This window comes from Elgaria multicarinata, chromosome 19 (assembly GCF_023053635.1).
Source record: "Elgaria multicarinata webbii isolate HBS135686 ecotype San Diego chromosome 19, rElgMul1.1.pri, whole genome shotgun sequence".
NCBI lineage: Eukaryota > Metazoa > Chordata > Lepidosauria > Squamata > Anguidae > Elgaria > Elgaria multicarinata.
In genome coordinates, this window is record NC_086189.1 from 13,133,039 (window position 1) to 13,145,722 (window position 12,684).

Sequence of the window (12,684 nt, forward strand, 5' to 3'; positions counted from 1 at the left end):
GATGAAGAGGGGATTTCACCAGGTTCTCTATATATACAAATGACACCTGCTGAAATTTCCTTTTCAATACAACTGTTAAAGATACAGGAGCCCTGTCCTCCTTTCCATATGGTCACCCTGGCTTATTCCCCTCTTCCAGCTCTCTCGACATTTCAATCCAGAATTGGGACTGCAGGTGTCATGTCTAGCTTTGCTCCCCCTGGGTTGGAAGAAGGCATTTCAGGTGATCAGTCAGAATCAGACTCTGAAGTCAAGGAGTCGGTGCCAGACAAAGGCCAGCCTGTACCAGTGGGGGAGAAACCTCTCTCGGGCTCTTCACCAGCTGGGAGTGAACCCTCTCCAGAGCTTATCTCGACAAGGGCAAACAATACACAGTCAGTGGGAAGCCAATATTCTTCCAAGGGAGAGAGCATGGAGAGGTTAGCTGATCCTAGAGTATGCTGCAAAATAAAACAGGCAGAGCTAAAAGAAGGCGAGAGAAAGTCAGCCCGACTAGCATCCCGTTAGAAGCTGCCTCGAAACTAGTCTCTCTGAAGTTGGGAAAAAGCTTTCTATTCTTCTTGAAAGAACAATTGTCTCGCTTAGTTTGCATAGTTTTGCCTAGGAGGAAAGTTACAAGAGATTAGACTTTCTTCAGGTGGGAAGAGATGTTTATTGCTTGAATAAAGCTTTGTGGATTACTTAGCAGGGATTGTTATTGTCCCCCAAGAAGGCAGGAGGGTATTGAGAAACACAACAGCAGGCATTTTGACACATGCGCCTGACTGCAAGCTGGGTGTGCATTCACCTGTCACTTCACTGGCTGTAACTACCAAAGCTCTTTTTGAAGTATGATCATAAATGCTAGGTTATTGAGAAGCAAGTTAGGAACACAGAAAGCCTGATGGCCCATCTAGTGTAGTATTAAGAGCTTTCCCCATCCTGAGCTCCCCACCCCACATGGGAAAATGTGTGGGGCAGGCAAAGCCAGGTCCCTGACTTAAGCACCATCTGGAGGCACTTCAGCCTTGGACTGATGGCACCAGAGGCCATGACCTGCCCCCGACATCAGGGGGTGGGGACACGCCCACTCATATTGGCAGGCACAAGATCATTCGGCCCCCACACCAACAAACACCTACCTGAAAAGGGCTGAACAAAATTTACATTTTCAACTCGCGCTTTTAAAAGTGTTCTGAGTCAAGGTTTTTGTGAGATGGGTTTAGTGCACAGCCAGGCACTCACTGGTCTATGAGTTTGTCTGGCCCCATCTGTTCTAAATATCTGTGCACACGTGCACACTCAGAGTTGTATGGGGCCCGCTGGCCGAAATACTTACTTGATCTTTGGTTTTTGATGAAGAATAGCTTGAGACGCTCCTTAAATGTGTTTTCATTCACATAAAACTCCACTTGCACCCTGCCGGGGAATGAAAAAAAATAAGCAGAGAATTAACGAGAGCCATAATAATGTCGTTGTGAGTAAGAGATCAATCCTACGGCAGCCGCTAGGATTGTAGAATAGTAGAGCTGGAAGGGGCCTATAAGGCCATCAAGTCCAACCCTCTGCTCAATGCAGGAATCCACATTAAAGCATCCCTGACAGATGGCTGTTCCAGCTGCCTCTTGAAGGCCTCTATGGTGGGAGAGCCCACCACCTCCTTGGGTCATGGGTTCCATTGTCGTAGTGTTCTAGATCTGAGTGTATTTTACATTGGAGGGCACTCGTTGTCCAGCTGCCTTTTGAATGCTTCTAGTGTGGGAGAGCCCACCACTTCCCTAGGTCATTGGTTCCATTGTCATACTGCTCTAATGATCAGGAAGTTTTTCCTGACGTGCAGCCGGAATCTGGCTTCCTGTACCTTGAGCCCGTTATTCCGTGTCCTGCACTCTGGGATGATGGAGAAGAGATCCTGGCCCTCCTCTGTGTGACAACCTTTCAAGTATTTGAAGAGTGCTATCATGTCTCCCCTCAGCCTTCTCCTCTCCAGGCTAAACAGGCCCAGCTCTTTCAGTGTCTCCTCACAGGGCTGCAGATTTCCTACTCTGAGCCCACAGAGCTCAAATCTGTGGAACACCCCCCAACCCCAACCCCTCCAGCTGCTACAGAAATTTCCACAGGGGCTCCGTCTCCCAAGTTCGATGTGATAATCTTGGGAGAGGAGGAAATGTGTATGCATGGAGCAGGCCAGAAGGTTGTAGATCCACCAGGTCCAAAGGTTTCTCCATTCTCTTCTCCACTCCTAGCAAGATGAGTGGGTCAGATGGACTCTAACATAAAATGGGCTTCTCAAGGACGGGGAGGCTAAAAAGGCCTCTGCTGTTCCTTCCAGCTTGCCAGCTTCTTGCTGGCAGGACTTAGGATGGATGGAGGGCTCTGAGTCCAGAGCCCTCTCTCCTACGTGTGTCAGAAACGGGACAGAACAGACGCATGAATGAGCAGATGCAAAACTCACCCAGACTAGAGAAATAGACTGACCCACCCCACCCCACCCACATCCAGCTCCCAGCCTGTCAAGTGGCCCTCCATGATTTGCAGCAAATGTCCTGTTATTGTAATGAGAAACAGTTGTACTCGCAGTGGGAAAAGTTTCAGAGAAGGGCAGAGACGGGCACACTTGATAGGCCACTTTTTGTTTCACCTTTGGCCTGTCTCTTAAGATAAATCAGAGAGAGGGCCTTCTCTGTGGTGGCCCCCCAACTGTGGAACGATCTCCCTTACGAGGCCTGCCTGGCACCAACACGTACCTTTTCAGCGCCAGGTCAAGACTTTTCTCTTCTCCCAGGCATTTAGCAATATGTGATGAGCCTGGGTCTGGTTTTTTAGGCTCATGGGTGTTTTTTTAAAGTTGTTATAGTGGTTTTAAAAGTATTGATGCTAAAAATGGGAAGAGGTTCTATCTGCATATTTAAGCTGACTTGATGTGCAAATACATAATGAATTAATACATGGCTTGGGACACAGTTATTCTTCCGGTTACACACCCGATACAGTTCTTGGCTCAAAAACGCCCCTGTCCATTACGAAAATGTATATTTAACTACATATCAAAATGCAAACTTTAATGCAGCTTTTAAAAATAAAATAATAAAATTAGCAGATTGAGGAAATGGGAGGGGGGAATCATTGATGTATGAACATATGTAAACCTGACCTGGAACAGAATTATAAGGATCCGTTTGGAGAAGGAATGACTAGTGCTTTTGATCCTTTATTGAAAGAAAGTCTTACTAGAATCATAGAATCACAGAATAGTAGAGTTGGAAGGGTCCTATAAGGCTATCGAGTCCAACCCCCTGCTCAGTGCAGGAATCCACCCTAAAGCATCCCTGATAGATGGTTGTCCAGCTGCTAAGATATACTAATTCAATCTTTACACTGCTGATTTCCATTTTCTTAAATTAATGAAATAATCACCACTGAGTATAAGTTATAATAAATTAAATAAATATGGAAGGGCGGCACCCTGATACAGTAAGCAGGAATCATCGCTGCCATTCAGGGTGGGGGGATGAATTGTCAACCCTGTAGGCTCCAGAGGATGGGGAATGAGTGAGTCAACTTAGCATGGTGAGTCAACGCAACGCTGATCCTAATCCACACAACGGTTGGTTATTATCATGTTGTACGGGGAGCACCCCCTAAATAAACAACAGCCGAGTTGATTATTACCCCACCGTTGATGATTGTCTGAACACAGGATTCAAGGGTCTCCTCCCTCTCTGTGGCATAGTGGCTAAAGTGTTGGACTGGGAGTCCGGAGATCCGGGTTCTAGTCCCCACTCGGCTATGGAAACCCATTGGGTGACTTTGGGCCAGTCACAGACTCTCAGCTCAACCTACCTCGCAGGGTTGTTGTTGTGAGGATAAAATGGAGAGGAGGAGGAGGAGGAGGAGAATTATGTACGCCGCCTTGGGGTTCCTTGGAGGAAAAAAGGCGGGATAGAAATGTAATAAATAAATAAATAAATAAATAAATGCTTCGATTACAAGGAACCTGACGGGGTGTGTGGAATTGTGACCTCCCTGCCTTTTGTGATGGCTGTTAGGAGTCTGATGTATTGCACTCCCTCAGAGCATGCACAGAGTGCAAGCACACGTCAGCAGAGACAGAGGTCACTGGCAGCAAGCAGATGTTCACGAAGTGAAGGAATACTCAGACATTTTGAACTACTCATCTAAGTTTACTTTACAAATATTTACATAGAGCATAACGTAGTTGAGGAACTTTGCACAATAACTCTTCACACAAACTCTCCACACTCTTCAATCACATGTCACATATTAATCGCCTTGGGAGCCAATCATAGTGTCCGCATGCAATATGAACACCGGATTGCATCACCGGGCTTGTGTTGCTATGCCTCAAGGGAAAAAAACCATGGGCAAACGGCCTTGGTCAGAGAGCCCCCCAGCTGCACATCCTGGCCGCTCTCTCAAAGACCTTGAGATGACTATCTCAAAAATTATCCACTTTGTTCTTCAGTTCCAGAAAAACCTCCACTTAGATATGAACACTTTCAAATCAAATACCTGACAATGGCAACCTTAGCTATTGTTGTAAAATGCTACCCAGGAGGAGGACAAAATTTGGCTTAACTTTAGCTGTCATCTTGGCCCTGTGGGGAAGAAGGAAGAGCAAAAGGACAGGAGCAGGCGGAGGAAACTTCGGGGCCCTGCTCCAGTTGGACTCCCCTCCTTCCGGAGCACGACAATCCCATCAGCCCTGTTCCCGGTCCACATAATCTCTCTCTCTCTCTCTCTCTCCCTCTTCCCTCTTAGACTCCTTTTCCTTGTGTATCGTGTCTTTCTTAGACTGTAAGCCTGAGGGCAGGGACTGTCTTTTTTGCTAACTAATTGTAAGCCGCTCTGAGAGCCTTTTTTGGTATAGATCATAGAATCATAGAATCGCAGAGTTGGAAGGGGCCTACAAGGCCATCAAGTCCAACCCCCTCTCCAGGCTAAACATGCCCAGTTCTTTCAGTCTCTCCTCATAAGGTTTTGTTTCCAGACCCCTGATCATCCTGGTTGCCCTCCTCTGAACACGCTCCAGCTTGTCATAAATATGATAAATAAATAAATAAATAAATAAAGTCATTGGACTTGTAGAGTTCATCAATGGCTCTTCTACTCCCCCACCCCCAATTGCTGGTGGCAGGGATTGGCCTGCTGAAAAATACACCACCACAACAACCCATACCACCACCCAGCCCAGTTCAACCGCTTTCCAGATCTGGAGCACAGACGCCACAATCACTAACTGGGTATACTTCTGAGGCTACCTGGGGGCAGCATTGCTATGTTCATTGTGCCTGGGCATAAACCCAATGGTCTTGATTGCCCAGGACGTGTCACCTCCCCCTCCTACATAAAGGAGAACCGGGAGGAATTGACAGGACCGCGGAGGAAGGAAGCCAACGTGGCATTTTGAAATGGAAGAGGCCAGTACAGCGCTTCACTCAGATTCCAAATCAATATCTGTAACGCTCCGAAGCCGCGGGTCATTCATACATGCGTATGGCTGCATCGCCACCAACTCTGTTAAGCGCCTTCCCATAAACCAATCGCTTCTTGTCGTTGAGAACGAACAAGAAGGTGCATGCAGCAGCATTGCCTGACTCCATCCCAATCATGTCAATTCATATTATCCGCCTGGGAATCTCCCAATATATTTACCAAATGGATTTTTTTTATGGAGTGGAACAGTAGCACTAGCTCTCCATCCATCACTTACAAACAGCTGCCATCCCCTGGTTAGGTCAATATCGGTCTGCAGCAGTTTCAGCCTCCTTAATCTTTTCAGAACCAGGGCACACCTTAAATCGAAACCTGTAAAATTGGATCCAGTTTTAATTCATCGTCATCTCTGGTTCCTGCTTTTCTCTCCTGGGCAGGAGTAGTCAGCAGAGTTAATGGTGGAGGAATGTGGGCATTGTAGTCCCAAACACCTGGAGGGCACCAGGTGCCCCACCATGTGTGGGGCGACTGGAGGTAAGGAAGAAGAGGCCTCCTCCCCCTTAATAGTTGTGCGAAAAAGAGGCATGTTTAGTAAACATGTGTCAGACTGGGAGTTGGGAGATCCGGGTTCTAGTCCCCACTCGGCCATGGAAACCCACTGGGTGACTTTGGGCCAGTCACAAACTCTCAGCCCAGCCTACCTCACAGGGTTGTTGTTGTGAGGATAAAATGGAGAGGAGGAGGAAGAGGAGGAGGAGGATTATGTACGCCGCCTTGGGTTCCTTGGAAGAAAAAGGCAGGATATAAATGCAATAAATAAATAAATAAATAAATAAACTTCTGAAGATAAAAGATGCAAATGGCCCCTGCCCCACCCTCATATTGTATATAGTTTGGAACTTGGGAGGAAATAATGTGTCGACATCTATAATCTATTTTAAACAGCTTTAAACTGACATGGCTTCCCCCCAAAGCATTCTGGGAACTGTAGTTTGCCGAGAGCATTCCAAATTCTCCACTAGTAACCTCTAAACCTCTCTCCTTTCACAGAACTTCAGTCCCCACGAAGTCCCCCGGCTCAGAGGAAATGAGTATTGAAACCAGTTGAAATCTGAAGCACCATGAATAATTTCAGTCCATGGTCTCGCAAAGACACGCACCATAACGATATTTTTAAAGGATCTCAACAACTCCAACGGGCGTGAAAGCAAAACAAGTTTCTCGCAACGGAGCGCCCGCACCAGCTCGAAGCACATGCCGTGTGAAACTGACTTACTGCGAGAGGGAAGAATCCATGCTGAAATCTTCAATATGTGGCCTACGGACATAGGGCAAAAGGAGCATTAACAAGTCAAACACACATCAACAGAACATTGAGACGGATTTCAGATACCACCGGTAGGATTGGACAGGGCTGAGAGGCACAAAGGTCTATGAGTGCTGGCGGAAACCACAAATCTCTACTCTCCTATCCTAAGTGAGATACCATTGAGGACCAAGGAACACATCACTCGAGTGGAATGGGAAAGTGCTTGCCCACATTCCGGGCACGTCACTACCTCGGTTATGTCTGTACATAGTAACCATGTGAGTGGGTTAAATGTAGGGCTGTGCACGGACCCCCCTGAACTGCTTCGTGGCCTGATCCAGAACTTTTGGATCGGGCCCAAACCGCTTGGGGTTGATCCGACCCTCCCCCGCTCCGCTCGGCAGAGCGAGATCCGGAGAGGTGGATCGAGATTTTGCCCCCCCTTCCCTACTTACTTGCCTCCGCGGCAGGCGGCGGCAGGTGAGCCCCCCTCACCCCATTTACCTGCATTCGGGAGAAATAAATGGGCACAAGAACAGTTTCTGAATCTTTTCTTAATAGTGGGAACTTTGTCGTTGCATCCTGCTTGCAAGTTTATGGATGGTAATTCTGATGATTTTCATGCACAGAAAAAGGAGGGAGTCTTTCTACAACCCTATCCAGTAGAATTTTAGGATGTTTTTAACTGTTTATACTATGTTTTTTATCAGTATTTTATGTATTTTATGCTTGCTGTTGCTCCCCGGCTCAATCCAATCGGAGAGACGGGTAAGAAATAAATTATTATTATTATTATTATTATTATTATTATTATTATTATTATTATTATTATCATCAGTTTTAATTCTAAATGCCTTCAAAACCAACCCCAAATGAGCAGGATATTTATTGCACTGGTCTCCATAGTGATCAGCGTTAAAGTTTGAAAGCTTCTCGTGATATATCAGATTCTAGTATTGTAGCCTTTCTTAATCTGTCGCCCTCTAGTTGTGTCATGTTACAATATCGTCAATGACCATACTAACTGGGGGTGATGGGGCTTGTAGTTCAACACATTTGGAAGGCAGCAGATTGTGGAAGGCTGTACTAATGAGACTTCTTTCCATGTATTCTCTATTTTTTTGGAATTATTTTAACCCCTTCCTTTCCCTTTCTTCAATGTGTAGGCTAATGTCCATTAGGCAGTGAATGGTCCCTATACTCTCTGTTGAACTCAATGGAACTTACTTCTGAGTAGACATGTATAGGATTGTGCAGATATTTGTTAGTTTGATAATATAAAGGCCCACAGAAAAGTGCTTCTAAAAATCAAAATCCTTTTTTTAAAAATCCAAATTATAAAAGTTAAAACTATGTTAGAGTAGGCTGACCATATGAAAAGGAGGACAAGGCTCCTGCATCTTTAACAGTTGTATTGAAAAGGGAATTTCAGCAGGTGTCATTTGTATATATGGGGAACCTGGTGGAATTTCCTCTTCATCACAACAGTTAAAGCTGCAGGTGCCCTGCCCTCTTTGAAATCTGGTCACTCTAGTATAGTTCCTGCACTTTAACTGTTGTGATGAAGACGGAATTTCACCAGGTTCTCCATATATACAAATGACACCTGCTGAAATCCCCTTTTCTATGCAACTGTTAAAGATACAGGAACCTTGTCCTCCTTTTCATATGGTCACCCTATGCTAGAGCAAAGTCAAAACACCTCGTTTCATTTGTGTTTTGTGTGTGTAAAAAATAAAGCCTTCCATTCTTAGTTTTTTTTTTTTTTTTTTTTGGCATTCATTGCTAATGTATTTGTGTATTTTGATGCTGTTCCTCCTGATATTTCCCCCCGTCACATTTGTGCTCATAGTTCTTGGCCTCATTTACCACTGATTGTATTTTATTTTCTTGACTGATTGATTGTATTTCTATACCATCTTTCAGGGATCAACAAAAACATAATCAAATAGAATAGTAGAGTTGGAAGGGGCTTCTAAGGCCATTGAGTCCAACGCCCTGCTCAATGCAGGAATACACCTTAAAGCATCCCTGACTGATGGTTGTCCAGCTGCCGCTTGAATGACTCTAGGGTGGGAGAGCCCACAACCTCCCTAGGTGTAACTGGTTCCATTGTCGTACCACTCTAACAGTCAGGATGTTTTTCCTGATGTCCAGCCGGAATCTGGCTTCACGTGAGCCCGTTCTTCCGCATCTGGCACTCTGAGAGGATTGAGAAGAGATCCTGGCTCTCCTCTGTGGGATAACCTTTCTAGTATTTGAAGAGTGCTATCATGTCTCCCCTCAATCTTCTCTCCTCCAGGCTAATCATGCCCAATTCTTTGTCTCTCCTCATAGGGCTTTGTTTTCAGAACCCTGATCATCCTTGTCGATCAACCATAGTGAAATGTTAAACACCATAATAACGATTTTTTAAAAGCCAATTTAAAAAGACGCGTCTGGATCCTCTTCGTGAACTCGAAGAGAGTGGGGCCCAGTGGCAACCGCACAGGCAGTGTGCTCCAGAGTTTGGAAGCAACACAGCAGAAAGTCCTTTTTTTGCATGCCCTGCTGGTCTTAACGACTGAGCAGGTTCATACAAAGGAGGGTAAGCCTTGTAATGGCCACATTGGAATCTCCTATCAGCTGGGGGATCCCGTCACCAATCTGATGTGTAGAGGATATGGCTGCTTGTCAACAAAATCATCCCAAGCAATTGAATTGGATGGTAGCATGGGCAAGTGAGGCCGAGGCACTGAGCGGCAGTGAAACAATTTTCGGTGTGATGGAACACTTTGGGGGCCATCTGCTCCAATGCTTCTTTTGAAGCAAAAATTGAATTTGGAGAACATTTGCAGCAATGTTCCTAAAATAACAATGGGCACAGCAGACATTAGGACTAAGCTGAAAGGTGGATGAGATGTGCTCCATTCCAAATCAATATTGCCCTGCATGGACAAATCCTTAGTGAATGTTTTCACTGAGTGCAGAAAAGGGCAAGTAAAATGATGAAGGGGCTGGAGCATCTCCCCAACGAGGGAAGGTTACATCAACTCGGATTGTTTAGTTTGGGGAAAAGGAGACCAAAGGGAGACATGATAGAGGTGTACAAAATGATGCCTGGTGTGGAGAAGGTGGACAGGGAGACATTTTTCTCCCTCTAGAACCCAGGGTCATCCCTTGAAGCTGATTGGTGGGAGATCCAGGACAAATAAGAGGAAGGACTTCTTCACACGGTGCATAGATAAATTATGGAATTCACTACCACAAGATGTAGTGATGGTCACCCATTTGGATGGCTTTAAAAGTGGCGTTGGATAAATTCCCGAAGGGTACCAATGGCTGCTAGCCCTGATGGTTGTGTGCTATCTCCGGTATTCGAGGCAGTAAGCCTGTGTGCACCTGTTGCTGGGGAACATGGGTGGGAGGGTGCTGTTGCACCATGTCCTGCTTGTTCATCCCTGGCCGATGGCTGGTTGGCCACTGTGTGAACAGAGTGCTGGACTAGATGGACCTTTGGTCTGATTCAGCATCAGGGCTCTTCTGTTCTTATGTTCTACATTCTCTTCCCTTATAGTTAAGAACAGCATGCAAATTACAGCATGAAAGGAACATACTAAACTCTGTAAACCGCCCAGAGAGCTTTGGCTGTGGGGCGATATATAAATGTAATAAATAATAATAATAATAATAATAATAATAATAATAATAATAATAATAGATATTGAGGCCACAATCAAGCAAAACGGTCACATTTAAAACCTTTAAAAATCAATGGCACTGAATTGTACCTGACTTGTCCCAATAGGCCTTAAGTGCAAACGTATTTTATTTTAGATTGAGGCCTAAACATTCATCAGTGTCACGCAATTTTCCCCTTTGGTCTTAATTCAGCTTATAGACAGTTAAAATATCTCAGTGAGATTTGGGAAAGCGAAAGCTGACAGGGCAATCCCATAGATAACTATTCATAAGGAAGTCCCATTAAGTTCACAGTGTAATTCTACATACACTTACCTGGGAGTAAGTCTCACTGAATACTGTTAAGTGTCAAGTAAACATGTATAGGATTGCTCTGCAAGTAACTGGTGTTTTTTTTAAAAATCGTGTGTTCCGTCTAATGAGGTACAATAAAAGGGTATTTTGGGCACTAGATTTATTTTCTGAGCATCCGAAATTTTACACGATTGGTCCAAGAGAGAGAGAGAGAGAGAGAGAGAGGAAGCAGAATGCAGACCCAGGGATGGGGTTAATGGCATGAGACAAATGTACGTATAAACGATACAATCAGTCACAGGAAACACTCCATTCCCAATAGCCACATATATGTACTGCATATTTCCCATTGCGTAAGTTTGGTGCTCGGGAGCATTGAGCTTGCCGTCCCAGACAACCCCCATTCCGCGTTACATTCAGGTATTTCCAGAGCACTCGTACGGCAATATTGCTGCATTCGTACATTCGCTACCTGGATCAAACCATTTATTTATTTTATTTATTTATTTATTACATTTTTATACCGCCCAATAGCCGAAGCTCTCTGGGCGGTTCACAAAAATTAAAACCATCATAAAACAACCTACAAGTTAAAAACACAAATACAAAATACAGTATAAAAAGCACAACCAGGATAAAACCACGCAGCAAAATTGATATAAGGTTAAAATACAGAGTTAAAACAGTAAGGTTTAAATTTAAGTTAAAATTAAGTGTTAAAATAATAAGTGATTTCATTTACATAGGATCATAGAACCATAAAGTTGGAAAGACGTTTGCACAACATTACGTCCGACCCCCCAGCTAACACAGGAAGTATGCTACAACATATATCTTACATTTAAAAATAAATCAATCCCATCCTTCCTTGAAATTGTTCAGGGGGTATACAAGGAACTTTCGCCCTACACCTAAAGTTATCCTCACAACAACCCTGGGCAAAAGTATGAAATATCCTCTCTTGCCAAGGCCTAAAGGACATTTTCTACGAATGCAACAAAATGAGCAAAAAATTAATAACCAGAGATTTCAAGCAAGAATCAACACGCAATAGTTTGGGAGGTCAGCTATTGACAGCCCTGGAACTCCCTCTCTCAAAATACTAGAACCTGGGGTCATCCCATGAAACTGATTGGTGGGAGATCCAGGACGAATAAAAGGAAGTCCTTTTTCACACAGCGCAGAGTTAAATTATGGAACTCACTACCACAAGATGGCGTGATGGCCACCAATCTGGATGGCTTTAAAAGTGGGGTTGGATCAATTCCTGGAGGCGAAGGCTATCCATGGCTACTAGTCCTGATGGTTGTGTGCTATCCATTCGAGACAATAAGCCTGTGTGCACCAGTTTCTGGGGAACATGGGTGGGAGGGTGCTGTTGCACCATGTCCTGCTTGTTCATCCCTGGCCGATGGCTGGTTGGCCACTGTGTGAACAGAGTGCTGGACTAGATGGACCCTTGGTCTGATCCAGCATCTGGGCTCTTCTCATGTTCTAAATCCAGCCCATGAAAGGCTGTTGGCTAACTCACCCAAATCAAGGCTGGCCGAAAAAAGGGAAATGGAGCACCATGGTGAGGAACTGGTACATATGGCATGGTGTGAGTAGTAGAAAAGGGAGGAAATACATAGATGTGTGCCTATGGATGTACACTTAACTCTTGATTGGCATGCTGGCAAATCTTGGTGAGAGGCTAAAGATTATTCCAAGGAGAGGCACCTGTCAGAAAGACATGGCAACCCTAACTCTACACCACAAACATGTCTGAAAACACAGAAGCCGAATCTACACCAAGCAGGATATTGCACTATGAAAGCGGTATATAAAAGGCATAAGCCACACCAAGCAAAGTCTAACACCATGAAAGGGGTATGAAAGCATTATATGGTCTGTGGCCATAGCTAGACCTAAGGTTTATCCCTGGATTGTCCAGGGGTCAAACCTGTTCATCTAGGTGACACACA

At 44.8% G+C, this 12,684-nt stretch overlaps 1 protein-coding gene across 2 annotated transcripts in view; it reads right to left on the reverse strand.

The window, feature by feature from the left end:
* KCNT1 (potassium sodium-activated channel subfamily T member 1) overlaps positions 1-12,684 on the reverse strand; it is an 83,687-nt gene that overhangs the window by 54,353 nt on the left and 16,650 nt on the right. For both annotated transcript variants that reach the window (XM_063144792.1, XM_063144793.1), the window contains exons 2-3: positions 6,713-6,754; positions 1,319-1,398 (exon numbers count right to left, since the gene is read on the reverse strand). In XM_063144792.1, the coding sequence (XP_063000862.1) occupies positions 1,319-1,398; positions 6,713-6,754 (122 nt within the window). The remainder of the gene's footprint in view (positions 1-1,318; positions 1,399-6,712; positions 6,755-12,684) is intronic.